Here is a 27,653-nt window from a genome sequence, read left to right as displayed (position 1 = left end):
CAGGTGTCAGCCTTTTTTTTTTCACAAGATAAAAACTTGTTTGTTTCATAAACATTAAGGCGTTTTAAAAGTTAACTCAAAAAAAAAAATTATCCAAAACAAACTATACGTGTATTCAAAGTTGTGCTCGACATTGTAAGTTTGAACAGAAAAGGATGATATAAATGAAAACATAAGAAACAAATTAAACTTTGATTTTATGAAATGTAAAATATTCAATCAAATAAATATTCAATTGTAACATAATATCACAATATATTCTTATAAAAAGAAGACAAAAAATAATTCCTCACATAATAAAAATGAAATTAAACTCAAATAAAAAATAAAAAATAAAAAAATAAAAATAAAATAGACGTGAAATCCTGGCATTCAACTTCGTCTCATATTCGCAATAAGTGCGAGAAGGAAGTTGAAGCACCTTTGAAGTGAGATTTGTAATGAGATTTGTTATGAGATTGTAAGTGCTACATATAAACAGCTCTCATTCAGGAGTCGCTATCCTTTTTCTCCAGCTGGTTTTTGAGCTCAATCACTTTTGCCTTTCTCTTCTCTTCTTCTTTCGACCGGAAGTTTGCCAGCTCTGCACAATATTGCTCCTTCAAACGGTTTTCTCTCTCGCGCGCCTTCAAATTGGCCAATATGTCTCTCCTTGCATACTTTTCAGACATCATTTAACACAAATTCACAATTTTAAATAGAAAGAAAGAAAGAGAAAAAAAAGCAAACAAAAAATGAATTTGAAAATAAATAAATTAGCAGAAGAAGAAGAAGAAAAAAATAACTACAAACCTCGTCTTTCTTCATGGCGTTTTTGACGTTGTTGGTGATGTTTGGGATAAGAATGGTAATGAGCCCTTTCACCAGCAGAAACACGTTCTCGATGGCGAAGAAGATGATAATCTGTATCATCATCATCATCTCTGTCAGCGGCGTGTCCTTCATCAGCACTGCCCAGATCTCCTCTCGAAAGTGGAAGAAGATCATCCCAATGTTCGTTAAGACAGACAGCCACGACAGAATCTCCAGCACATTCATGAACGACCCGATGTTCGCAGCAGACATCGGAATCGGCCGCTGACACACAAAACACAGCTTGATTGCCTCGGCACGCAGGGCAAGCTGGTTGCCAATGAAAGAGATGAGCGGAGCAATTGGGAAAGCAGGGGAGAAAAGCGTGGTGTAACCGAACTGCATTGCCAGATCTTGGTAAGGCTCAAACGTCGAGTAGATCTTCATCCCCATCTCTTGCTCCATCGATGTTGGCATCTTCGCCATCTTCTTTTCTTCTGCTGCAAGATCTGCTTTGCACCGGCGCAGCTTCTCCACTTGCTTCGGAGAGATTAAGCGGGCTGTTGGCTTCTTCGTCTTTTTGCCAGCAGCAGATGAAGAAGACGAAGAAGAAGAAGAACTCTTCTTCTTCTTCCCTTTCTTCGCCTTCTTCGACTTCTCTGCACTTTCCTTTGCCATCTGTATTTCCCTCTCCAGTTGTGTGACTATCGCCTTCTTCTTTTTATAGCTCCTTTTTTTCATCCAGCGGGACATGCTCGATAGCACCCACAGTGCCATAGGCAGCAGTGTCTGCGATGCCTGTGTCTTAACAAAGTAGATTGCGAACATTGTTATCAGACGAGTGCGCAGTGATGTATAGCGCTGCCTGCCCGGATCGTCTGAGAAAGGGTTGAAGCCGAACGTGAGGAAGAACAGAGAGAAATATGTGTTCAGCAGACGGAAGAAGACAATGCGGTACACAAAGAAGTTGTCGTAGTCCGACTGAGTGCGGTAGTTCTCCCACTTGTTCATAGAGACCGCCATGAACTGGTAGATGTACGAGAACAGGATGGACACGATAGCATTCAGAATTGAAGGCACCAGCTCCAAAATGAACACCACAAACGGCACATTCGACAGCGAGCGGAAGTATGCCAGCATATCAGACTCATAGATAGTCAAGAGGAGGATGATGGCCACCGCAGCCAGCAGCATCAGCGCTGACAGTGGTAGCGTCACAAAGTACTTCATCATCCGCAGGCGGGACGGATAAAACCGCTCGTTCTTTCCAGTGATGGGCGAGTGCTGGATGGTCCCTTCAAATGAAGGGCGTATCTTTTCGGACTCTTTGAAATTGAATGTGTTCCACTCGTATGTCTTCTTCGATTCCAGTCGCTTCCAGTGCTTTGTGAACAGAGCCGACCACACACACACAATGAACGAGAAGATGGTCCCTGCAAGTGCTTCGATCTGCCCCGTCTTGTCGATCATCTGTATGACAAAGGCAATGATGCCAATAACAGCCAGACCAAACATCCATTTTGAGTAAAACCCTGTAAAACAGAAGAACAGTGCAATCTTTTCTCCGAAATAACGCGCAATCATCTCAGTCGGTGGGAAACGTGCCGATTTCAGCCAGCTTTTGCGGAGTGCAGCCATGACTTCCTTTTCATGGACAGGATATAGCGCAACGATATACTTCATCTCCAGTGCACGTGGGATGAGATAGTCGCCATACCGCAGCTTGCCCAGCTTCTCGTGCTGCATTACCTCGATGTCTGTCATTATATCATGCACAAGCTTCTTCCGCTCAGAGGGGAAGAAGAACGAGTCCTGGTCTTCGATGCCCTGGTAGCGATTGCGCTGATGATCCACAAACTCGACCATGTCGCAGCCTTCGACTTCAACACACTCTGGTTTCAGCAGCTTCTTGAACCCTTTCACCTCTGCCTGAGCACATAGCGCTTCGAACGTGGCTGAGATGTACACAATCGTCTTCTTCTCGTCCTTCGACAGGCGCTCCTCAAAGATAATCTCTCTTTCCTTCATCTTCTGGAAGATCAGCTCCTTCACTTTGATCTTCTCTTCCACAGGCCTCGATATCAGTCTGCTCGCAAAGCAGCCACCGCCCGTCTCGTCTTCCTCGTCTTCGGCCTCTTCGAGGTCTGCCCAGTCGCCATACACCATATTCTGCTCAAGCTGATCGGCAACACCTTCCTCAGCAGCAGACGCTTCATTCACAACATATTTCACTCGCTTTGGCGCTTGCTTCTTCTTTGGCTTCCGCTTCCTCCCTTTCGCCATAAACTCGTCCTCCACAATGTCATCGTCGTCTTCAATGCTCGTCTTCTTCAATTGCTTTTTCTTTTTCTCTTCCTCTTTTTTGTTCTGTGGAGTTCGTTGTTTTATTAAAAGTTTTTGCTCAACATGCTTTTTCTCTGTCCCATCTCCTTCAGAGTTACCATTTCCTTTTGAGCTCGCTTTCTTTTTCACAGAAGATGAAGATGAGGAAGAAGAACTCATTTTATCGTAATTCTCAAAAACCATCACATAATCAATAACTTGAAGCTTTTGTTTATGGTTTTTCACAGCATTTACGAGATCCATCAACTCGAATTTTTTCCTCATTTTCCCTTCTGAATCAATAAAGTGAGCATTTCTTTTACGTTTCAAATATCGTCTATATGCTCGTTGTATTGTAACTGCTGCTTTCCATCGCGCCATGTGCGTCGTAATGATAGGGACCCAATGCCTACGAGTCATGTGCCCCTTCCAAGTTTTTTGGATCAGCAAAGCCGCATCTTCTTGCTTTTTTCTGATTGCAGTTGCATTTTTCATCTGAAAAAGCAATACATTTATATATCCAATTCAATTCAATCAAAAACATACTATATTGTTCCAAGTCTTCGTGAGATTGTCCATCCATGAATCTCTTTCTTCGTCGTTTTTCGCTTTCATCTTATGAAACGATTTACTCACAATACATGTGATGAGTCCATCTTTTGGATCTAGCATAATTTCTTTCACATCAATTAAAAGCACTGTTAATAAGGGTCGCTTAAAAAAATCATAAATATAAAAAAATTCACATTCTACTACAATGGTACGATACCTCCATTTTCTCATCTTTATAATGAACTATTCTATCATTTTTAAGAACAGTCCATTGTTTTGAACTCGAAGAAGATGCGGGTGCATAAACATTAAGCCAACCCTAATAAAAATGTAATTTTTGATTGAGTAATCATGCAAAATTACATTAAATCTATCACATACTTCTTTAATGAAATTTTCAGGCATAAAAGAACAAAATCGCAAATATACACTGTCTGTGTATGTGTGTTTTGCTCAATGTCCGGAAAGATCAAAATGACCACATTCATATTCACATCGATTTTAATCAACATCATATGTATAAATAACCGTATTTATTTAAAATTTAAATATAAACAGCTGTTCGATTAAAAATTTGAGGGTTATGTGATCGTTGAAATTCAACGTTTTTGAAAATAGATTTTCAACTCTAAATATGTATGTCTGATTTATAATATAATTATTAGTGTTACCAATTGAAATATTTAATCTGTTTGCGAAATAGAAAACATGTCAGATTCATTATTACATCAGTTGGCACAGATTTTGTATTATTTGCGAAATGGATTATATGGAACCGCAAATGTGTTGATTGAAGAGGTCACACGAGGTGGACAAAACGATCCAGTTCTGAATTTTTGGAAGGCTTTTGTTTTGTCACAGCAAGGCGTTTTCATTGAAGCAAACAACATGCTTATAAAATTGGCAAATTTCGAGAAAACAAGACTTGCTGCTTGCTTGCTTGTTGAAGAGCTTCAATCACATGCAGAATCAAGAGGTTGTAAAAATAATATTTTATGAAAAAATTTACAGAAATTTTTAGGGCAAAAGCTAATGAATGATATTGAAGAAACAATTCGAACAACTGAAACAAAGTGCAATGACGAAGCATTCGCACTTGGTGGAATGCTGTGTTTCCTTCTGAATAAGCTGGATAGAGCAAAGGAATACTCAATAAAGGTGAATGAGTTTTCTTGCTTGAAGGATTTTTTCTTTCATTATTTTGTTTTTCTAGGCGAGGCAAAAGAATCCAACCTCGAAAGCTGCTACCCTTCTCGAAGGATGGTGCATTGCAAGTGAAAATAGAACAGAAGGAACGAGTCTATTTGGAGATACTCAGGAAATATTGAAGCAGATGTGGGAAAGGGAGCAAAATGAAGATGCCATGCTTTGCTTGGTACAAATCTATATTAAAGAAAAGCTGTTTAACGAGGCAACTAACATCCTCTCACAAGCAAGTGTGAAGATTCGGACATTCCTTCCTGTTTACATCGAGCGGATGCGCCTCTCGATGAACGTGACTGAGTGGAGTCATTCGCTCGACGAGGCACAGGAGATCTTGCGCAACGACCCCAGCTGCATCCCAGCGCTCTCCACAGTCTGCCTCTACTTCCTCACCCACGCGCCCAACGACCGCTCCACCGTCCGCTACATCAGCGAGCTCTTCAACGCATTCCAGCAGACACACCAGCTCGCCCCACACACACTCGCCTCGATCATCCGCCCTCTGATTTCGCTCGGTCACAGCATCCAGCCCGTCCTGCAGGAGATTCTGAGCGGCTGCCAGCGCCTTATGCCGTCATTTCAGGCGATGCTGCCAGGCGCCGGTGTGAATGTGGCAGCGTTTCTGAATGAGATGGGCAGAGCTGCGTTGTACTCGGGTGATGCGAACTGGGCGTCTTCGCTATTTTCGCAGGCGCTCGAAGCAAATGCGAGCGATGTGGATGCGCTTTGTGGGACGATCTGGTGCATGATTGAGAAAGGCAACACAGAAGACGCAGGAGACCAGCTGCAGTTCTATTTGGACACACACGACGCGTCCGAGATGGCAGCTGTTCCACTCTATTTACATGCGAGATATCTGTGGGAAAAGGAGAAAGACAGGTGTGACATTCATATCAATCATTTAAAACATTAAAATTTATTATTGTTATTTTTGTTATGAAATTGCAGAAGCAAATGCCTTCATGTGCTCAACCAAGCGCTTGTACATCAGCTGACTCCCGTCTTCCCTCACATCTCCCACTACCGCAGCAACATCTCCGCAGCCACTTTCTCCATCTCATCTGTACCCCCATCTCCTCAGTTCTTCTCTTTACTCGATCCCGCTGTCCTCATCCGCATCGCCCGCACAATCCTCACCCATCTTTCCTCACAGCCCATTCCGCAGGACAACACGCCGCCTCCAATTCTCTCTCGCCTGGCAGCTGTGCTGCGGATGCTCACAGCACATGCACCCAGATTCCGCGACGCTCTTTTCTTACTCGGTAAAGTGTGCTATTTGTGCGGTAAGTTCGCAGAGGCACAGAAAGTGCTGCTGACGTGCTTGGAGGAAGAGGAGGTGGATTTGGATGATGTGGAAGAGAAAGACGTGAGAGGAGGGAGAGGAAGAGGAGGAAGAAGTGGAGGGAAAGGGAAAAGTGCAGGAAAACTTGGAGGGAAAGCAGGATTTGGTGGCGAAAAGATTGAGAGCGGGTTTGTTGAGGCATCTATGCTATTAGCGCGGATTGCGATGGAGTCTGGCGACATCGACGGAGCCAAGCAGCGGATGGAAGAGGCGATGGCACGCAACTTTGCTATCAGAGATGAGCCGTCGTATCGCATTCTGAGTGGGCAGCTGCTGTTGAGGAGTGCTCCAATCGGAGTTTCTGCCTCTTCTTCTGCGTCTGCGTCTGCTTCATCTGTTCAGTCAGCAGCTGAGGAAGGGAAACAGCTGCTTCTGTCGACACTGAACATGGCAGGGTTCAGATCGACTGGGATGGGCGGAGCACTCGACGGGAAGACGAGGAGAGAAGGAGGAGATGTGCAGGTGGAGGCATCTGACAAGGCAGTTCTATACACAGAACTGGCGAACTTCCATGCGAGGAAAGGGGAATGGGTGTGATTCTTATTTAAAAATTGATATTTTTATCCAATTTATCCTTTGAATAATCCAATTTGTTTTATTTTTATTTTTTATTTAAAATGCTATTTGCTTATTTCCTCATCAAAAACACCTCATTTATCATTCAGAGTGAATGCTTCCGCTATTTGGAAGAAGCGCGAGTGGAGCTCCAATCCACCCCAGAAGAGATCACCATCACTTTGGCAACTGCTAATGCGCTTCTGATGAAAGGCGACATTTCGTCCTGCATCGGCCTGTTGCAGTCGATTCCTAAGGACAATCCTTCATACAGACAGGCACAGATGAAGCTGGCTGACGTGCTGCTCGTGCACAAGGGAGATAAGTGTGAATGAGTCTTTTCTTTCTTTCTTTTTTCTTCTTTATAAAAAGATTGATTTTCATTTAATTTGGCAATTTCTTTCTTCATTTCTTTAATTCTTTTTTTCAAACAGAGAAGGATTTCTCTCTGTTCATCGCGCTCTTTCTGCCTCCTCCTCTCGAAAGGGCTCATGTGCTGCACTTGTTCAGTTAGGAGATGCCTTGTTGCGAGTGGGCGATGTGGAGAAGGCACTTGACTCGCTGATGTTAGCACTGAAGCAACTGCAGGGTGGTGCAGATGCTCAGCAGGCAGAACGGATGGGGAGGAGGATGATGAAAGAGGGAGCGAAGAGAAGGAAAGATGGGAAAGCGGTATCTGCAGTCACACACATTGCATTGCCAGGGCAAAAGCGGACGCAGATGGTGGTGAGGAAGAGAATTGTGCATTCGGATGACTTTGACAAGCCAGACGAGGAAGTCGAAGAGCTGGTGGAGGAAGAGATGGACGATGACTTTGATGGAGTCAATCCAGATGACGATGAAGATGAGGATGAAGATTTCATTGGCGAAGACGACGATGACATGAGCGATGTGCAACAAAGAATCCACTCAACTTCTGTCTCCCAGGCAGACAACATCGCCGCTGCTGCGCAGGAAGACCTGGGTGCCATTGGGCTGAATGAAGAAGCGCTGTGCTCGAAGATCGGGCGAGTTCTGATCTCGCTGCACTATTTCAAGAAGGCCATTGCATTTTACGAGGATGTGGTACAGAAGCACCCTGCATCGGGACCTTTGAGAAGAGAGCTGGCGAGTCTGCAGATGAAGCTGAAGAACTACTCATTGGCAGAGGAGGTGATGGTGAGCGGGATGAAGAAGGCGCGCGAGCTGGCGGCGAGTGGGAGAGGAGGAAGTGGAACATCAACGGGGGTGATTGCAGGGGAAGGGTCTAAAGCAGATGGGAGAAGTGGAGGAAGGGAGAACATTTCTGTGGAGCTGACGCAGAACTCTGTGGCTGATCTGTACATGCTGTGCTGCATCCACCGCGCAGGGAACAGCGTGTCGCAGGCGATTGTCGATCTCGACAGGGCGCTGATGCAGCAGAATGCGCTTTTGGAGCATCTGCGCACGATTTCTGTGTCTTCTGTGCCTGTGGCAGTGTCTGGGGCATCAGGAGGAGGGGCAGGGGGAATGATGATGATGATGACAGGGGCGGATCTGCTGCAGCAGGAGAGGCACGTGATGGCTGTGCTGTGTTCAGCAAAGGCAGATATCTTGTCATTACAAGGGGAGAAAGAGCAGGCGATTCGGATGCTGCGGGACGTGCTCAACTACGAAGAGAACAACGAAGAGGCGCTTCTGTCACTTGCAAGACTGTCACTCGATGGGAACAACTTGGATGAGTGTGAACAGCGCTGCGAACATCTGCTGAGGCTGAAGCAGAATAATGAAGAGGCACTGCTGATGCTGGCTGATATAAAGTGTGATTTGATAGAATTTTTGGTTGAAAAGATTATTCCTTTTTTTTCCTAATCTATGCAAATGATTTTGCACTTTTTTATGTATTCTTTCTGAACCTTATCATTTCCTTTTATTATAATTATCTTTATTTCATCCTATTATTTCAACTCAGATTCCAAAAGCGTGAATTCTCCTCCACCTCCACTCGTTTCCTGTCTCTTTTGAAGCAGAATCCTCTTCATTTCTCTGCACTCCACAAGACCATTCAGCTTCTCCACAGAGCAGGCCGACTGGACGATGTGCCCCAGCTGATTGAAGACGCCACGAGAGAAAGCAAAAAACTCAGCGGAAGCATCGCCCCTGGGCTGCACTTCTGCATTGGATGCTATGAAAGGTATTGGAATTATAGGAATCATTCTATGATAATTAATTTTATTCTTATATGTTTCATTTATTTTTATTGAACTCGATTATAAATAAATAAATAAATATTCGTCCTTAAAAAATTTCAGATATCGCTACAACTACTCAGCTGCCATTGAGCACTTCAACCTGTGCCGTCGTGACTCTGAATGGGGCGTGGCAGCTGTCTCTCAAATGGTCCGCGTCTTCCTCAACTTCGAATTGGAGCGCAATGCTTCCGAAGCGGCTGCCCGCCCCGCGCCGCGCCTGTCGCGAGACGAGGAGGATGCGCTGGGCACAGCCCGTGCGCTGATCAGAGAGGCGAAGGAGGTGCTGAAGCAGTCGATGAACGGAGAAAGAGGGGAAGAAAGAGAAGGCGCAAAGAAGCGGAAGGGGATGGCGAGCGAGAACGGGTGGCTGGACATGGACGTGATGGAGTTCTATGTGCTGTCGAGTGCGTTCTTCGGTGGGCTGACGGGCAGCGCCGGCGGAAGAGGCGCGAGTGCGCCTGCGCCTGGATGGAGCGATGCACAGCGAGATTTGGATGGCCTGCTGCAGCAGCTCGAGCGCTTCTCACACGCCGCAGAGGCGCCGGTCTCAGAGACAGTGCCGGTGCTGCTGGCACTTGCACACTACAGAAACAGAGCAGGCGATGCGACCACGACAAAGACGCTTCTGAAGGAGATTGCTGCGATCACTCCCACGCCGTCGCTGTTTGAGGAGTTTGAAAGGGCTTATCTGATGCTATCGGAGATATTTGTGGATGTATGAATGAAAGAATTTTGATATTGATTGTTCATTTATCAACTTTTGTTATTTTCTTTTTCTTTTTCTTTTTTTTTTTTTCAATTCTTAAACAAACCTTATCTTTCGATTATTTGTGAATTTCAGAAAAAGAAGTATGATATTGCTGAAGAGTATTGTGGCAGATGCTTAGCACTGAACAAATCTTCCGCAAAGGCGCACTCTCTCCTTGGGCTTGTGCTTGAGAGGGAGCAGTCGTACGTGTCAGCTGCAGAGCACTATGAAGTGGCGTGGAAGCTGCGCGAGAGAACAGACGCTGGTTTAGGCTATCGATTGGCATTCAACTACATGAAGGGAGGAAGATCAATGGATGCGATTGATGTGTGCAAACAGGTGCTGGAGAAGTTCCCGGATTACCCAAAAATCAAAGAGGATATCATCGACAGATGCAGAGGAATGATAAGGATGCCTGCTCCTGAGGGAACCCAAGTCACAACAATGGCAACTCCAGTCTCCAGATTTGGAGGTGGAAAACGTTGATATTTCTTATTCACATCATTTGCTGATTCTTCCTCCTTCATATTTTATCTTCAAGTCACTTTTGCACTTTCTTGATTTCCATTTTTATTTTCGCATGTCGTATAACGCCATTTCCTCATTTCCAATAAACAATTCAATTTTAATTGATAATATTTTGTCTATGGGTTCATCAAAATTTAATTCTTTGATTTCTTCATCCATAATGGATGAACAGATTGTATTGCAAGGATACCCTGCAATAACTCAAGAGTCAGAAATATTGGATGATTTTTTAAACGTTCTGATTGTGTGCTTCTTTTTTAAATCAGAAATTTTAAAATTCAAAATTATTTTTTCATATGAAAATAAAATTGAAAACAAAAGGGGATAAATGGAAAGTACATTACTTTTCAAACAGTTGGAGGAAAAGCTTCAGCTTCAATTGATCCAAGCCTTGGTTTGAAAAAGTTTTTTTTTTTGAAAACATACTAATTTACTCATTTTTTAATTAGATGTTTCAATCTCCGCATATTGTGAAAGAATTATCCCTCTTGCTTTATCGTACATGCATCTGTCTCAATTTGTGAAGGAAAGATTGAACATTGACGAAGATACAGACAAAGATTCTCGAAGCACTCTTCTTTCAAAGAAACCTGCCACAGGACTGATTTGCGAAGCATTCTGCGCATCGCTTGATGCACTACTTAAAGTTTGATTTGCGTTATTATGTTTTTCATTTCCTTTGTGAATTTTGAATTTTTTCAGAAATATTGTGAATTTGTTCTTCAGTTGGAAGCGCAACATATTCAAGGACTTTTAACGCTTCAATTGTTGTACAATGCAATTCAACCATCATTTTCTTGCTTATCTGGAGTCGAAAAGGTAGTTTCTCTCATTGAGAGTGAAAAAGCATTCGGAGTATGATTCTTAGCATTTTTTCAAAAAATGATAAAACAATTCATTTTGAAAAATAAGGCACATATTTTAAATATCCTCGTTGTTCAAACAAGAGAAGTTGTGCAGAGTGACATATCGTTGCGAGATACGTTGATTGAACTCACGAGACATGCTTTTGTTCCATATTTATCGATGTTAAAGGAGTGGGTTTATGGCGGCAACATAAAAGATCCATATCGTGAATTTATGGTCGAACCATGCAATGCTTCTGTTCTCGCGAATGCAGCACAGACTGACATTGAGAATGTGTATGTTCTGTTGTGCTAGTCAAGAAATTGGGAGAAAGTGAAACAGAAATTTTGAATAATTGAAAGAAGGAATTGAGATATTTTAATTGACGATTTTTAGATATTCTTCAACAAAACTCTTAAAATTCATTTTTTTATTCCTTCTTATATTTGTCTCAATTTTATATAAATTCTTAGAACGTGGAACAAAAGTTTCAGAAAGCGGAAGATTTATCCAAAGATCCTGGAAGGAGATGTCGAAAAGATCTTCTTATGTGGAAAATATGTTCATTCAATGATTAAAATGGGAAAGAAAATGCGGCGAGAGTTGGACGGTTTGTTTTCAGTATTGCTGCATCTTCCTTTTGAAAGTTGATCTTTGACCGTTGTTTTTTGATGTAAATGAATTGTTCACATTATCTCAGAAGAGTTTGAATATCGTTCTCCACAGACTTCTTTTTCTCCTCAGATAAACAGAGCTTTTGCTTCAGCTTCTCGAGATCTTGTTGAAATTATTGTTAAAGAAAAAGGGCTTATACAAAGATTAAAGTTTGACTTTTCATTAATTCTTTTTGTGTTTTGTTAACAAATCAAAATTCTACTCAAATTTTCTCTCCTTTTGAAGATCTCTAAAATCAACATTTCTTTTTGCAGAAGGTGATTTCTTTGTGCTGTTTGCAGATATGGCTGAATCTGAGCTGAAGAAGCCAGCGGCTGCTGTCTGCATTCCTCGCCTTGAGGCGATGTTGGATGTGGCGCTGAGCTCAACAGGAACAGACGACGAGACATTCAGAGAAGATTACGGGTGTGCTGAATTTCGCTGAATTCTGCTCTTCATTTTCAAAAAAAAAATTGTTCTATGAAACACATATTTTTCTTTCGCTTGTTTCTATCTTTCTTTCTTTTGATTCTTTCGCAAATTCGAAGGTGTGCCATGAGTGATACTCCTCTCGTAGCTCATCTTCAAGCTATCCACGAAGCATCTATCCGAAGAGAACGTCATTCACATTCTTCATCTTCTGGTCAGTCCAGACGCTCTCCCTCTCCTGCTCTTTCCACGTCACCCACACCTTCGCCCTCTCCTTCCTTGTCGCCTCCTCTTCACACTCCACTTCATTCCCTCTCGCCATCCTCATCCACTGCACCATTCCCTTCACTGTCAACTCCTTCACAATCATCAAGTGCTTCGTCTCCTTCTTCTTCTCTCTCGCCTTCTGTTGCTGTGCTTCAACTGCATCCACCAGATTCCCATCCTCCATCTGGCTTTTCTGCACTGGAACTTACTCACAACGTGTCATTTCCCTTAAACATTGTTATCGATCTGAAATCTCTCTTAAAATATCAACTGATTTTCAGACACATCTTCCTGCTGAAAACGGTTGAAAGAAGGCTTTGCAGAATATGGAAAGTGATGCAAATGACAAAAGGTTTGATTTGTTTATTGAACACTTTTGTTTATCAGTAGTAATATTTCTGTATTTTTTGTTTGTTTTTTTATGTTTGATATCTTTTCAAGTTCTCAAGAGTGATTTTGGAGGGCCAATGAGTGTGTTTGGGCGTTGTGAACGGTTGAGACAAACATTTCTGCACCTAATTCAAAACATCCTCTTTTTCACGACACAACAAGTGATTGAGCCAGCCTGGAAAGAGCTGATGAAAGGAATAGCAACTGTATGCATTTGATAATCTGAAAAAAACACTTAACTGTTTTAAAATCTTTATAAAATATTTTTTCCTCGAATTCAGGCTGATAGAATTGAAGATCTAATTCAAAGGCACACAAACTTCATCGATAACATTCTGAAGGATTCATTAATGACAAATCAGACAGTTATTACAGTTTGGTTATCATTTTGTAAAACATATTTAATTCAATTATTGTCATATATTTTGAATTCTTTCACTGGAATGCTTATTTATTCTTTTATATCAACAATAAGCTTTTAACGACCATTGAAGCTCAATGTCTTGCCTTCTGCGATGCAGTGGAAGAGTTCTATCCCAAACCATACACCGTTCCCGACATCTCAGCACAGCGCGACCCGCTCCGAAGGCCGCAATCAGAAGCCTTTTTGAGTGTGTCTGTTCCACGCCCTATTATTGCCTCGCGCTCTATCAGAACTTTGACCATTGAAAAGCTTGTTCCATTAGATAGCAATCCTACTTTCATCCAAATCATAACAGATTGCGAGATGAAAATTAACACACGAATAAATGAACTCATGGGAGAGTTGCTGAAACTTGTGTGCTTTTTTGTTATTTTGATTTTTATTTAAAAGACTTCTTTCTTTAACTAATATTTTTGAATTATTTCAGTCTGCTGTGGAAATGGGAATTGTTCATCTTGTTACGTTTCTTGATCTTCACGAACGGTTCATTCCAAAAAGGAAATAATATTTTTATTTGACTTTTTTATTTTTTATTTTTTTCATTTCTTCATTTCAATTTTTCTGGTTTCATTGTTCAAAAGCACTCAAATGAAGAATGAAATGTGAAAGCAACAAGACTGCCAAAGTGAAATTAATCGCTGAAAGGCAGAACATTAATCAATCGGTCGAATAAAAAAACGATTAGAAAACAAATCGTTGAGAAGTGCTGCGGGTGTGAATGAAAATAAAAAGTCAGAGAAAGAGACTGAAAAGTGTAGTTGTTGCGAAAAAAACACACAAGGTACTTGAATTTCAGGGATAACTTACATCGAGATGGAGAACGTAAAAAAGAATTATTATACAAGAGGATAGATTAGAAATAAAATTTACGACTGTTGTTCAAAATCAAAGATTGCGAAATTATCAAAACTGGATGCAAAATACAAATTATTGTTAAAAAAAGAGGGTGAAAAAATAAATGAAATCATGGCTTTTTCACAGAAACCACTCTCACGCTGCCTCTTCCTGAGGATGTTGCTGGTTTCGGGCGACTTCCATCAACAGAGCCAGGCGAAGAGAGTGTTTTGTGGAGCGGTTGGCTCGGATTAACAGTCATCACTCCAGGCCTTGTGCGTTTGGCACCAGATGAAGAGGAAGGAGTAGATGGAATGGCAGATGAGCCAGAGGAAGAAGAGGAGTGTGTCATCTGAGAAGACATGCTGATCGACGATGAGGCAGACGAAGGTGATTGCATGTTCAGTGTTCCGCTGCCAGAATATGTTGGAATTGACGAAGACGAAGAATTCCCCGATGAAATCATCCGAATCGGTGGTTTTTTCACTGGCGCTGATTTCTGTGTGGTTATTCCTGGGTGTTTTGCAGAGCTCATCGACTGGTCAGCTTCATCCTGAGACTCGCTGCTGAACGGAGTACCACCAGAAAGCACCTGCTGCGAATACGATGGTGAGAAAGGTGAGCGTCCGAGCGGAGTCAGCGGCTGTGGCGACTCTGGCACAGTGATTTGATAGAGCGACGGCTTCACTTGACCTGAAGCAGGCGGGGTGATTGGAGGAACAAGCCCTCCAGTGGATTTTTTGTGGATGGAGGAGTGTGGCTGGCGCATGTTGGAGCTGTCAGACAGCGATGTGCCGATCTCAATTACCGACGTGCCAACCATCAACGAGCCAGAGGAGCTGCCCATGGACGACTTTGAGCCTTTCTTCAGCTCCAGCGACGATCTCTCAAATGTGCTTGAAGAGGATGTGCCCCTCGCGCTTGATGGCATGGAGCTGCTGGATGCGCTGGATGCCATTGCAATTGATTCGTCTGTCTCAGCATCCATCGGAAGAGATCTGTCTTCAAACTGTCGATCTCCTCGTGCCCAGTCTTCTTCGTCGGTACCTTCTTTGTCGCCATCACCAGCTATCAGCATCGGATCCTCCAGCTGAATCTCAGGAATGCGCTGCTCGTCAATAGACTGCATGAACTGCAGGCGGTTGGCTTGGAGGTTGACTATGCAGATGTGAAGCTCTGGGAAGATGCGGGTGAGTGTGGAGAAGAGCGGGTACACACAATAGTCAATCATGTTTGTCATCATCTTCGCAATGTTGGAGTTGGATCTTGTCATGTACGGAGAGCGTGGTAAGTCTTGTTCGACTTCTTTGTCACCTTGCTTCAGAAACTCCTCCTGCATCAGCTCTGACCAGCGCTTGCAGATTCTCCACTGTTTGCATGTATTGCTCAAATCTGCTGCATGAAGCAATGTGCATATGAGCAGCTGCCTGTCATCGGGGCTATCGCGAGAGAAGGGCTTTGTCTCGATGTGAGTAGCTAATCGAGTCAGTGTGGTGAAGTGTGATGACATATCTGTCGCAAGAATACCTGAGATCACGTTTCTCCGGAGCTCAATGTATTCCTCTGATGTTAGCTGTTTCAGAAGCTCTGTCCTCCCCAGCAACGCAAAGCAACGCGAGGCGTGGAAGTTCTCAAGCACAGAAATATCGTTGTAGTTCAGTGCAAGTGGTGTCTGTGCATTGACCTGATACAAGTTGTTCAGACCAGGATGATCAATATCTTGGCACAAAGCTCCGATAAACAGCGCAAGAATGTCCAGTTTAGTGAGGAATTTGGTAACTTTTGTGTTTGTCAGAATAAGAAAGATTGTCTGCAGTGTGTCGAAGGCGTGTGTATAGTTGTGGTACGGTGTCTGTGTGAATGACTGACGAAGCTCAACCAAGAAATTGCGGAATACTTTCAGATCAATCTTGAATCGCTGCAGAAGCCCGAATTCGTTGAACATGCCTTCGATGAAGGACAGCAGCGCGTCGTGTGAGAACGAAAACACGTTGAATCCCCAGTCCTTCAGCATGCTTGTGTCGCCCATTGATGCAAAGTCCACTTGATCCAGAAGGCGAGGATCAGTTGCCTTCCTCCGCTCTTCTGACTGGAACTCGCCAATGATCCACTGTCGTGTCATGTCGTCCACCCCGCACTCTTTGAAGAGCTTCTTGAACTGAGGTTTGTACAAGTCTTCGGCTGAGAGTGAAGTGACCATTTGCGTCAGCGCTTTCTTCAAGTCAGCTGGCTTCATCTTTTGATCGCCTCGAACAATATCAGCCACTGAGCGTGTCAAAGTTTGAATTGGTGTTTCTGATGCTCGTGAAATGCGCTGTGTCATATCCTTTGCTTCCTTCATAACGGGCGGTGGAATGGAGTCTGCTATTGTGCAAAGAGGTACCTCTGCTGGTTGAGGTGTCGCATTTGGCTTTGACGAAAATGCTCCAACAATAAGTCTGGCAAAGTTTGCTGATTTTTGCTTTTCTTTTGCGATTTCTTCGTCTTTTTGTTTAATGAGCTCTTCGAGTGAAGCTATGTCATCTGCGGATTGTTCAACCTCGCCTGTAAGTTGCTCCACTCTGTGGATCATTTCTTGAAATGCTTTAACATCACTTTTTCTTTGTTCTGCATCAGCATCTCTTTCATATCCCAAGTTTGTTAGCTTACGCTTTAAAAGAGAATTCTGTAAAAGAATTCCAACACGTGCTCGAACCATCTCTGCTGATATTGGTACTTGAAATACATCGGCTGCTCCTTCTTTGTAGCAACGTCTCATGGAATCAATACCTTCATTCATTGAAACAATAATTACATTCATCCCAGGGAAGCTATTTTTAATCGTTTTGAGAAGCTCAAGTCCGCTCTGCTCCTGTAAACTTAAAGATACAAAAACCAAATGAATTTCTTGTGTTGCAAGAATATTCATTGCTTCTTCAGCATTCTTTGCGCAAATGACTAGAAAAGAAAAAAGCAATAGTGATAGATGATAAACAAAAACGAAAATGATATTCAAATAAACCAGTGTATGATCCAGAAAGAATCGTGTTGACCGCTTGTGTTGTTAATTTTTCCATTCCAACGATAAGCATTGGCATTTTATAAATTTCTTCAGCATCACTAAGTGCTGCCGAATCAGTTGTTGTTTCTGACATAAATAACCCTGATTCTTTGATAAACTTGATCGATATGATCAAATTGCCCCTTCATATTATTATTTGTTAAAATTTTTGGTAAATATTAAATTTTAAAACAGAAAAGTATCAAAATACAAAATTTAGAAACAACATAAGATCTTTTCGATTTCTTTGATTAAATAAGTTTTGAAGCTGATCTCCCGCGTCTTTGTGTTGACTCTTTACTAAATTCGTTGAAAGAAAGAGTTTTCTTGGATTCATTCTGTTTTCTTGCATTTTCAAGCTCTTTTTGTTCAATTGAACGTGCCCGAGTAAAGAATCGTTGTTGAGTTTTCGAGGTCACATTTTTGCGAGGTGTATAATTTTGAGAAGAATTGGCCTTTGAATAGATTCTCTGTGAAGGAGTTGTGGATTTAGTTCTTCTTTCAGGTGATCTTGATGGAGATCTCGAAAAGTCCAGGAAAATATGAGGCTTCTCATCAAAAGCATCGTCTAATTCTGAGTCCAAACTGCCTTTTTGCTGATCTCCTTCTTTTGTTTTTGTGGGAATGATAAGTCGAGAAATAGATGAACTCCTTGGAGGAGTAGAAGTCAGAGGAGGAAAAGAGGAATGAAATGGTGTTGATGAATTGCTGAATTGATTGAATTGCTGAAATGATTGAGATGGTGTCTGGGATGAATGAAAAGAGGAGGAAATTTTTCCACCTGGTGGAAAGACAAGTTGTGGTGAAACTAAAGGTGGCTCGAAAAGTTCAATTGTGGAATAGTCATTCGTTCCGGGTGTCTGTGAATTGTCAGAAGAAGTTGATTGCTCTTTTTTCTTTTTCTTCTTTTTCTTCTTTACAATTACTGGTTTTATTGCTTCGATCTGAGAAGATGTGATTTCGCATTCTTCTTCTTCCACCTTTTGCTTTGTTTCTTTCTCTTCAGGTAATTCTGTTGCCTCATCAGAGTTTTCCTTTTGAACAGATGAAGCTTCATTTTCTTTATTCTTTGTAGTCGTTTCATCTGTTACTTCTCTTTCCTTTGACTCTTCTGTGCTTGCTTCTGCTAAGATTGGATTTACAGCGTCTAAATCCAAATGCAATGGAATATGTGAATTTGATTGTGGAGATAAAGATAGATGAGATTGTGGAGATTGTGTTGTGTGTTTGTGATGATGGTGATGATGTGATTGATGTGGTCTGCTTTTGTGCTCTTTTTTCTTTCTCTTTTGTTTGTGCGTATGTTTTTCTGTTTCTTCTTTGTTGACATCCAAAACATGCGCGTCAGTTCCTTTATTTTCTTCTTGCTCATTTTCAACTTGTTGGGTAGCAGATGCCCTTTGATAATCAGATTTTGTATCTGAATGTTTTGTTTCTGGGCAGTTTTGCTCTGCTTTGTCTTTTATTGTCTGACTTGAAGATTGTTCGCCACTCTGCTTCTTTTGATGTCTGTTGAGAATATCTGTGTCTTCATGCTTATTCTCATCACTTTCTTGTTTCGCTCCAGTTAATGATATTTCGTTCGGTTCTTTTGTTTTGAGATTTGCAGAATCTTCTTCTTCACCTTTATCTTCATCTTCATCAGAAAGAGATGGAAGTGATAAAACAGAAACATTTGACTCTGACATTCTGCGCTGTGACAAAGATGAACCATCAATATCTTCGCTTTTGTACGAATAATCATTTGAATGTGTTTCATCTTTATCTGACGAGCTTTTCTCCAAATTTTCTTCTTCCTCCTCCTCTTTCATTTCTTTATCATATTCTCTCTGACTGAATATTAGCTCATTTTCTTTTTCTGTTGCTGCATTTTGTTCTTTTATTTCGAAATCTATTTTTTTAGGACTCTTTGATATTTCTTTCATATTTCTATTCCCTTCATCTTTCTTTCTTTCATCATTATCATCTTCTTCTTCTTCTTCATTATCATTATTATTATTTACCTTATCTTTTGTTGTTTCACTATTATCATTGTGTTTGTTGTTTGTCATTGGAATGTCCACACTAAATGATGCAAGAAGCTTCTGAAGAGAAGATGACCAATCGATGTGTGGTTCTTTCTGCGCTTCATCCTCAGTCAAAATTTCATCTTTTGCCTCTTTAAGCTTTTGTGAATTTGATAAAGAATTTTCCATATTAGGATCAGTTGAGTGTTGAAGTGTTTCTTTATCTTCAGTCGAAATCCCAGTTTCAATGTTTGTGAGTATGTCTGTTTGAAGTGCAGATGTAGAGCTCATCAATCCATCTTCAGCTTCTCGAGGATCACTGCATTGAGAAGGGTTGTCAGATTCAGATTTTGAAGGTGTTGCAAGGAATGATGCGGAAGGCTGAGGAGTTAAAGAAGAAGAATTTGTTTGAAATGGAAGTGTTTGAGTTTGTGAAGTGCTTTGCGAGAGTGATGGAGACAGATCTAGTGTTGAGCGAAATGGAGATGATGAATGATGCAGAAGACGTGAAATTGTACGTGATGGTGAGGGGCGTGCAGATGGGATTACATAGGAAGGAGACAGCGAGCGTGATGAACGGAATGGAGACGATGATATAGCAGATGTCTGTGTTTGTGTTCTTGACTGATGAGGAGAAAGCTGTATTGGTGATAACTGAATAGAAGTGTTTAACGGAGAAATAAACACAGAATTTGATGAAGCAGCCATATTTGCATATGCTTCTTGCTTCTTTTCTTCTTCTTTCTCCCTCTTCCATCTTTCAAATAAAGTAGGTGGCCTATTCTCCTCTGAAAGAAGTTTGAAAAGCTTCTGCTGCTCACGATGAGAAAATCGTTTATCTAACGTTGGAAAACAAAATCTTTCAATTTTTGCTGGGGTTATGTTTTCGGCATTCTGAGAATTGCTATCATTTTCTATTAGTTCTTCTGTAGCATTTTGTTTGACTTCATTTTCCTTCATTTTTTGAAGCTCCTGTTCCAGTTGACTAATTTTTTCCTTCATCTTTCTAAAAACGTTTATGCATTTTTTTATTTAAAACAATATATTGATTTCAAACTTCTTTTCTGATTCAAGTTGGGCAATCTGCGCAGTGAGTTCATCTTTTAACTAGAATATGGAAAATTAATAGAAATAATAAATGAATAGAGTGGACCTTGTTTTTATCTTGAGTAACTTTTTCAACAACATCCAAAACGCCTTGCATCTCAAGTTCATGATCTTCTTTCAGTTCGTCAAGTTTTCTTTTCAATAATGCATTTTCCTTACGTACTTCTTCGCTTTCATCTTCGCTTTCCTCGTACGAAGACTCTTCTTCGCTCTCATCCGACATTAGATGAAAAAGATTTTTGAAACTTGATCTGATTTTTCTTTCTCAGAAAAAACAAAAATTCACTTATTTCATTTCATTTTCACATCGCTATGTTAATAATCGGATGGACAAATTTTTAATTATATTTCTTGGAAAGATTTTTTATTCTTATGGGGGAAATAACCTCTTCATTTGCTTTTTATTGCTTATAAACAATAAAGGCGTAATCAGCTTTTACTGATATGGCTATAATCGAGCCACGGTTTTCGACTTTACGATCAAATCAAGAAACTTGTGTGTTTTAGTTTTTGTATTTACCAAGTTATATATTTCTTCTTGTTTTCTTGCTTTGGAATGCTTAATCTACAAAGTTCGTTCTGTCACAGGGAGCTTTTCCCAGAGGTCTCAGCAGGAACCTTATGAAATGGTAGATTGTTTTCTTTTTGTGTGTGTGTGTTGGAAATATTTTTTAATTTTTTGTCTTCAAAGATTGAGACTCACAAAAAACCAATTGCACAACGATACATTGTTCCAAAAGTTGTCGATTTTGGACCACGTCCGAAGTTAAAACCAACCGGAGAACTTCCAGTGTTCGAAGCGATTCTGCCTCCATTTCCTTCTCCACGTTCAACAGCTGACATTGAAGAAAGCACAAACAAAACAGGTTCCAACGCAAATGAAGTCTCATCCGAAGAAAATCATGAGGTTGGAGAAACTTCTTTTATTGAGGAGCAATTTCCAGAACAAACTGAACAAAATCCTCAACTTAATGACACTTCAAATCAACAAATTGATGATGCGAATAATAATTCCAATTCACCCAATGAAGAATTAACAGGAAGGGAAGAACCGTCAAGCCCACCAGCTATGAAGGCAATGCCAGCTTCGGCTCTTCCTCCATTGCGTCTAAACTCTAGTGAATTGTCAAAAAGAGAACTTGATACGAGCAAGGGTTGTGAAGGAGGGATGACTACTGGAAGAAAAAGCGGGGGATGGACAGGAAGAGATGAATGCTATGACCCTGAATTCATCTGCAAGGTTGCCTCATACGTTCCTCGCGATTTATTCCGCGATCATCCAGAAGTCTGTGAGTCGCAAGGGATCAACCCAGAAGCATATTCTGCGTGGCTGAAGGGAGAGCGTTATGCTGCTGTTGTTTTGCACAAGCACGAGAAAGAGCGGACAAAGAGAGCAGAAGAGGAGGCAGAGAAAAGCGGGATGGCAGACAGAAACCCGATTGGCTCAGCATCGATGAGAGGAGGTTTAACACAAAGAAGCAGGACAGACACGCAATTAAGTTCATATCGAACTTCTGCTTCTGCAACTTCTCGAATGTCTGTGAATGGAGCAACTCCATCCACGCCTCCGTTCTCTGCCTCTTCGCTGAGGGAGGCCAACGGGGCAGCGACGTATTCTTCGATGGTTGTTCCTCCGCTTTCTATGACTTACAGTGCAGTCTCAGAGAATGCAGACTTGAGAGAGCGGATGATGGAGACATATCTTTCAGCGCGCCTCTCGCAGCGTGCTGAAAGAGAGGCGCAGCAGCGTAATTTGTTTAAGGCGGTGCAGGCACATTCACAGCACTGCGGGCGAATGGAGACAGAACACACAAAGCGGAGAGAAAGCGACAGGATTGCTTCTATTGAAGGGAAAGGAGAAGGGTGGCAGTCTGAGAGAGAGAGAACACTGCTGAATGACACAGACTCGCCTTCTGGTCACAAACATCCAGAACATACAGTGTATCATGCATATCTCGATCCAAAGTACAGAAAAAGCAGGAATACGCTGTTGCAGTATTACACTCCGGATGCTGGGAGGTTTGTTTCTTTTTTTTATGTTCTTCATGATTTTGTCTATTTTCTGCTTTTCTTTCATTTTTTTTACATATTTGTTTATAGTGGAACAGCACGCCATCACATTCCACATCTTCCGCCTTTGAACTCCACAGAGCATTCGCCCAATCCTCTCACTCCAGCTGGAACTGGCTCAAATCTTGCAATCACATCCTCATCTGGGTTAAGCAGTTCCATGTCAGACCAAGAATACACTGAAATATTCAGCCGCTCTCCGCTGAGTGGGCGGATGAGGGAAGTGGCTGGAGATGGAATGCTGCTCAGCGAAAGAGACGGGGGGCTGACCACAAGACGCTCAAACGGCTGGTCAACTGCTCGTTTCGGATCGAATGCGTTTCCGTACGATGCAGACACGAACATGTTTGCGAGGAACTCGGCAACTTCGTCGAAAGTGACACCACTCAAACTGCGCAACCCACACGATGCGTCGCTCAGAGACAGAGAAATAAGAGTGGATACCGAAGAGACGGCAGATGCTGATGAAAAAATGAGGTTTGAATATATTTTTTTATTCGTTTTTTTAAACAGAATTTAATGAATATTGCTAATCATTTCTGTTTATTTAATAAAATATTTGTTCTGCAACAGTGTGGATTCCAATTGGTCTGATGCATCAAATGAAGATATTGCTGAGCGCGTTCGAGAGATAGAAGCCGAAGTGACTGAGAGAGGAGCATCGAACCTTTCCGCATCAAAAGCGAATGCTTCATTCTCTTCTGCTTCTTATTCTTCGATCCGTCGCGGAGCAGGCTATCATCTGAATACAGGGCGGGACGGCTCAGAAATGCTTGCCGGCACTGCAAAGTCGCAGTATCCCTCTCGCACACTTCAAACAAGCACATCATCACCACAAATTTCTCCTGTCACTTCACTCCAGCCCCAAGGTTCGCCTATGGGCACTCTTCCACTCCAGGGCGATTATCATTTGTCTCCCTTCGTATCTGCAGAGAAAAAAGAAAGCACCCCTGTTCAGACATCTTCTTCTGAAGGTGTGTTCCTTTTTTTTAAATTTTATTTTTATTATTGAAAATCTTTGACAAATTATGTTGCAGATTCAGAAACACCTTCTGAAGAGAAATCCTTTTCGATCACCAAAACAATGCAACGCATCAGTGAATCAGTTGTTATTGATGAAAAAAGCACAGGAAAATATCTTATACCGAATGGACTTGAAAAAGAGTCAGAGTAGAATTATTCAACAATCAAAATCTTATTATTTTTTCTTTGTATAAGCCTTCAAGTTGTTTGTATCAATCTTTCTTCCTTGTTTTATTTTTTTCTTTCAATTTTATGCTTTTGTATCATTTCGCCATTCTATGAAAACAATTTTATAAGCCAAATCTGTTCAGATTTTGGGGGAAATGTCAGCAAAGTTAATGAGATGTAAAAGAAGATTTATTTAGTAAATGAACTAATCGTACATTAATTATTTCTCGAAGTGATAGATCAAGAAGAAATTGCAGTGAAGTTTAACACAAAAGAAAAATGTTGAAGTGGAGAAGGTGATCACGACTTCTTGTGAGCAGCTGAAACTTCGCGAATGTGAATTGCAAATGCATCATCTGGATTTTCTTCGTCCCATTCGTCTTGCCACTCTCCAGCGTCTATGTCAGCGGTTGGAGCCGAAAAATCTGAAAAATCAAAATCACGAACTAAAGCAATATAAATGTTTATAATCAATAAACCTCCCTCAAATTCTTCAAATTCATCGTCATCTTCCAAAGAAACAAGATGAGGTTGCGTTCGTTGTGTCTCTGGTGCCTTTTGTTTCTCCGACATTTATCACTTGATCAAAATGCCCTTGATATTTTTAATCGAATAACGAAAAATCAAAAATTATTCTGTTATCAACTTAAAAATGATAATTTAATATCAATAAAAGTCAAAACAAAAAGTATGAAGAAGAACCATAAATAATTACTTTATTTTTTCAGCTTCGCTATTTGGAAAATCTAATGGATATCACTTCACGCTTTTTCGATCTTGTGCAAGAAAATGAAGCCAAAAAACCACTTCCTCAGAGAAAGTCCGTTTCATTGCAAAAGAAAAACAGAAAAATTGATCCGAAATATATGCAGATTTTACAGAGAGCAAAAACTGTTCAGGGAAAAACAGCACAGTGCCTTAAAAAACTTTCCCATCTTAATGAACTTTCCAAAAGAAAAGATTTGTTTGATGAAAATGAGTCTCAAATCGACCTTCTTTCTGCGAGCTTTCAGACAGACATGCAAGATATTTCTGGAGAAATAGCTCGAATCAATCAACTTCTTAGCAACGCATCAATGAATGCTTCCACAATTGTGTGCATTGAGTCATTCAAGAATACTCACCATATTTTCATTTTTTTTTTCAGAATCATTCAAAAGCAATTGTTGAGGATTTGGCAAGTGTAACTCAAGATTTAACAAGAGCTTTTCAATCACAGTTGAAGGAGCACGCTGAAGTATGCAAATTTTATTGTTCTTTTTTGTTTATTATTATTTTTTGAAGTACTTACAACAAAGGGCTGAACGACGAAATCTGTTCATGGGAACTGAAGACGTTGCTATTCCAAGACGAAGTATGTAATTTAGTATTTTTGAATAAATTTTTAAGTTTATTGCTTATTTTCTTATGTATGCTTCACAAAGAAGGATCTCACAAAATTCAGTATGGTAAATTTCTTTTTGATAATAATAAATCTCTTGCAATTTGTTTGAACTTAAAACATCGTAGGTTTGAAGATGAATTTGATGAGCCAACGCCTGTCCTTTCCTCCTCCACTTCTTCTTCTTCTTCTTCTTCTTCTGTCACTTCATCAGCATCCACATCATTCAATTTACCACGTCATTCAAATCAAAAACAAATACCCACTCAGCGTTTCAACAGCAGCATGGCAGAGGACGATGATGCAAAATGGAACAATAATGGACTTGGTTTGTTTACAATGGAATTTTGAATACAAGTCAAATGTGAAATATTAATTTTTGATGAATATTTATTTGTTTGAATGCGACTGTTAGATGAAAATTATGCTCCTCTGATTACCGAGAGAAGACATGATGAAAGAACAGCTGTATGTCAAATGATTTTATATTAATGAAGAAATGAATGAATTTCTTCTTAATTATCTTTTTTTTTTAAATAGTCTTTGAATATGGTACACCGGGCCATGAGTGAAATAAGCACCATGTTTCAGGATTTGGGTCATCTTCTGACTCAACAGAGAGAAAGTCTTCAATTGTGTGCATCAAAAAAATTTTTTGTAACAGTAATACTTATTTAAAAATTTCCTATATTGTTTCTATTTATTCACTAAATCCGAATGGGAACTTATCAGAATTGATGCAAATCTTGATGAGACAACTGAAAACATGGATGCTTCAATATCTGCACTTGAAAAGGCTAAGCGAAAATTTGCATCACGCCGCGGACTAATCATCAAATGCTTTCTTGCAATTTTCGTTATGTTGCTTATATTTGGGATTTTTATTAAATGAATTATGTTTGCTTTTTTGTTTTCGAAGAAATAAAGTTATTGAATTTTTTTTTATCCATCGTAAAAAAAAATAATTGTTTCAATATGAAGAAATAATCGATAACTCAACATTTCTCAATTTAAAGAAAGCAAAATAACATGAATAAAAATATGTCCGATCCGTTTTGAAATCAAAGGTTGGAAAAATAAAAAAACTTATTCATCAGATTTTTTTATTAACTTGACACTTAAAAGAGCAATTAGCTATGTCATAATGCAAGCTCGAAGTTAACTCAAAGCTTCATATGAAAACAATGAATAAATGTTTAAATATGTGACAGAATTCTTTCATTTATGAATAATATTATAATTTGTTCCAAACTTTTTTTGCAATCGTATAATTACAAAACTGACATCGTTGTGTTATATTGAATGTTGAAATATTAAAAAGTTTAGAAAAATCTTGAAAGAACTGTGTGGAACAAAATTCACAATGTAAAATATTTCGTCCCATATTCATTATTTTCTCTGTCTGAGTATTTTTTCTGAGTAATAAGAAAAAAATATTTGTAATTATATACCACTTCTCATTTTTTATTTAATCAAATTTTATTTTAAGTTTATACGCAAAACATTTTTTTGAATTGAAATTTTTTATTCAAGATTGAAAGAATGGCATAGGTCTGAATTGTACCATTTTGTTGAAGCCACAAAAAAATTTGAAATTTATTTATTATTAATTGTTATTATTTAATGAAACTCAAATCGATCGGAATGAAGCAAAATAATAATGTTGAAAAACTACATGAAAATTTAGTGATCACTGTCCCATAATATTTTCTTTTTTAAGGCAAGATATTTATTGTTCAATTTAAAGACTTTGTGGAGTTTTAAACGATTTTTCAATGCTATATTTGAAGAAAAGGTTTAATTTATTGTGCTTAAAATGGAAAGACAAGTGTCATATATTCTTATCAATCGTTATTCTTTCTGAATCGGCAAATACGCGATATATCCGCTTAAACATTATAATTTGTTAATAAAAACGAAGAAATACAAAATACAAGTTGATGAATGCATATCTAATGGTATATTTATAAATTTTTATTGATATTAAAGATTATAAAAAATCTATTATTATTTTTGTTGTTTCTATATTGAAACATTTATTTTGCATTTGGCTTCCGAAAAAAGTTTCGATTTTAAATGCAACCTACATTTCTTTGTTCATGAACGCGATGGTAATGTTGGAAAGGAAAGAACCGCTGTTTTGGAAAGGATTTGAGAAGCATGAATGAGTAGAATGAATTAAGGAATATATAAAATGATTGATGGATCAAACGAAATGAGGGAAACAAATGGGAATAAGAAGAAATATGCAGTTGGATGTTTTTTTTTCAGAGGTGTTTAAGGAAGATGAATAGAATAAAAGTAAATGGACTGAGATTTGAATGTGCAGCGAATCTGGGACTGAAGGAAGGAATGGGAAGGCGCGGAGTGTTAGAAAAAGTTAGTCAAAAATTCTTGAGCTTGGTTATTGAGCTTGGTATTAATGGAAAGTCGGGCGAAGAAGATGACGGAGCAGAATTGCGGATTGCAGATGTTGCGATGGGAAAATGAAATGGGGTGAGGAGCGTTTGCAGGTTTGATGATTACACGCTTGGCAATGTTGTTGGCAATGTTGAAGGAGGTGACAGATACGATGTGTTTTGGAGCAGAAAGGATGGGAAAAACAGACAGAAGAAATGAGAGAAGATGGTGAGTGGCAGGCTGTTGGGGAGTGAGGATGAAGCGGAGGAAAGGATGCTGGATAAGCATATGGCTGATGGAGCAGATGTGTTTGTTGAGTGAGGTCGAGGGGCAGTTTTTTTTATTGGAAGGGAGAGGAAAGA

General features: G+C 40.2%; 8 protein-coding genes across 8 annotated transcripts; 4 read left to right on the top strand and 4 right to left on the bottom strand.

Moving 5' to 3' along the window:
* Nucleotides 1-89: 89 nt before the first annotated feature.
* MONOS_7434 (putative Transmembrane protein 16H) lies at nucleotides 90-4,128 on the bottom strand. Its single transcript, XM_067877758.1, has 5 exons — nucleotides 4,048-4,128; nucleotides 3,884-3,985; nucleotides 3,661-3,828; nucleotides 793-3,609; nucleotides 90-659 (listed from the first exon to the last, which is right to left on the bottom strand). Exons 1-5 carry the CDS (start codon nucleotides 4,069-4,071, stop codon nucleotides 489-491), a joined length of 3,282 nt encoding a protein of 1,093 aa, XP_067725550.1. The 5' UTR covers nucleotides 4,072-4,128; the 3' UTR covers nucleotides 90-488.
* A 570-nt stretch (nucleotides 4,129-4,698) lies between these two features.
* Nucleotides 4,699-10,210, top strand: MONOS_7435 (putative tetratricopeptide repeat protein 21B; the record flags this gene model as incomplete). The annotated part of the gene is made up of 8 exons (XM_067877759.1): nucleotides 4,699-4,824; nucleotides 4,880-5,748; nucleotides 5,818-6,742; nucleotides 6,877-7,091; nucleotides 7,201-8,544; nucleotides 8,697-8,918; nucleotides 9,037-9,691; nucleotides 9,818-10,210. The coding sequence occupies 8 exons, from the start codon at nucleotides 4,699-4,701 to the stop codon at nucleotides 10,208-10,210; spliced, it is 4,749 nt and encodes a 1,582-aa protein (XP_067725549.1).
* Nucleotides 10,211-10,370: 160 nt separating this feature from the next.
* MONOS_7436 (gamma-tubulin complex component 2) lies at nucleotides 10,371-13,858 on the top strand (the record flags this gene model as incomplete). The annotated part of the gene is made up of 13 exons (XM_067877760.1): nucleotides 10,371-10,496; nucleotides 10,574-10,646; nucleotides 10,702-10,898; nucleotides 10,955-11,107; nucleotides 11,165-11,394; nucleotides 11,572-11,708; nucleotides 11,799-11,922; nucleotides 11,999-12,178; nucleotides 12,301-12,800; nucleotides 12,890-13,044; nucleotides 13,120-13,212; nucleotides 13,314-13,616; nucleotides 13,690-13,858. The coding sequence occupies 13 exons, from the start codon at nucleotides 10,371-10,373 to the stop codon at nucleotides 13,765-13,767; spliced, it is 2,349 nt and encodes a 782-aa protein (XP_067725548.1). The 3' UTR covers nucleotides 13,768-13,858.
* MONOS_7437 (3',5'-cyclic-AMP phosphodiesterase) lies at nucleotides 13,770-17,272 on the bottom strand. Its single transcript, XM_067877761.1, has 2 exons — nucleotides 17,098-17,272; nucleotides 13,770-17,033 (listed from the first exon to the last, which is right to left on the bottom strand). The coding sequence occupies exons 1-2, from the start codon at nucleotides 17,228-17,230 to the stop codon at nucleotides 14,227-14,229; spliced, it is 2,940 nt and encodes a 979-aa protein (XP_067725547.1). The 5' UTR covers nucleotides 17,231-17,272; the 3' UTR covers nucleotides 13,770-14,226.
* A 115-nt stretch (nucleotides 17,273-17,387) lies between these two features.
* Nucleotides 17,388-20,472, bottom strand: MONOS_7438 (uncharacterized protein; the record flags this gene model as incomplete). The annotated part of the gene is made up of 3 exons (XM_067877762.1): nucleotides 17,388-20,148; nucleotides 20,200-20,249; nucleotides 20,296-20,472. 3 exons carry the CDS (start codon nucleotides 20,470-20,472, stop codon nucleotides 17,388-17,390), a joined length of 2,988 nt encoding a protein of 995 aa, XP_067725546.1.
* Nucleotides 20,473-20,693: 221 nt separating this feature from the next.
* Nucleotides 20,694-23,627, top strand: MONOS_7439 (uncharacterized protein; the record flags this gene model as incomplete). The annotated part of the gene is made up of 6 exons (XM_067877763.1): nucleotides 20,694-20,745; nucleotides 20,823-20,878; nucleotides 20,941-22,268; nucleotides 22,350-22,796; nucleotides 22,893-23,293; nucleotides 23,357-23,627. 6 exons carry the CDS (start codon nucleotides 20,694-20,696, stop codon nucleotides 23,491-23,493), a joined length of 2,421 nt encoding a protein of 806 aa, XP_067725545.1. The 3' UTR covers nucleotides 23,494-23,627.
* A 3-nt stretch (nucleotides 23,628-23,630) lies between these two features.
* On the bottom strand, nucleotides 23,631-24,101 carry MONOS_7440 (uncharacterized protein). Its single transcript, XM_067877765.1, has 2 exons — nucleotides 23,990-24,101; nucleotides 23,631-23,935 (listed from the first exon to the last, which is right to left on the bottom strand). Exons 1-2 carry the CDS (start codon nucleotides 24,081-24,083, stop codon nucleotides 23,811-23,813), a joined length of 219 nt encoding a protein of 72 aa, XP_067725544.1. The 5' UTR covers nucleotides 24,084-24,101; the 3' UTR covers nucleotides 23,631-23,810.
* A 112-nt stretch (nucleotides 24,102-24,213) lies between these two features.
* On the top strand, nucleotides 24,214-25,885 carry MONOS_7441 (Syntaxin 5B). Its single transcript, XM_067877766.1, has 8 exons — nucleotides 24,214-24,604; nucleotides 24,658-24,747; nucleotides 24,795-24,864; nucleotides 24,935-24,953; nucleotides 25,020-25,219; nucleotides 25,307-25,359; nucleotides 25,432-25,526; nucleotides 25,624-25,885. Exons 1-8 carry the CDS (start codon nucleotides 24,260-24,262, stop codon nucleotides 25,781-25,783), a joined length of 1,032 nt encoding a protein of 343 aa, XP_067725543.1. The 5' UTR covers nucleotides 24,214-24,259; the 3' UTR covers nucleotides 25,784-25,885.
* Nucleotides 25,886-27,653: the final 1,768 nt, after the last annotated feature.

The sequence above is a fragment of the Monocercomonoides exilis genome (genome assembly GCF_001643675.1).
Source record: "Monocercomonoides exilis strain PA203 chromosome Unknown scaffold28-1221067, whole genome shotgun sequence".
Taxonomy (NCBI): Eukaryota; Preaxostyla; order Oxymonadida; family Polymastigidae; genus Monocercomonoides; species Monocercomonoides exilis.
This window is presented reverse-complemented; position numbering and strand designations above follow the sequence as displayed.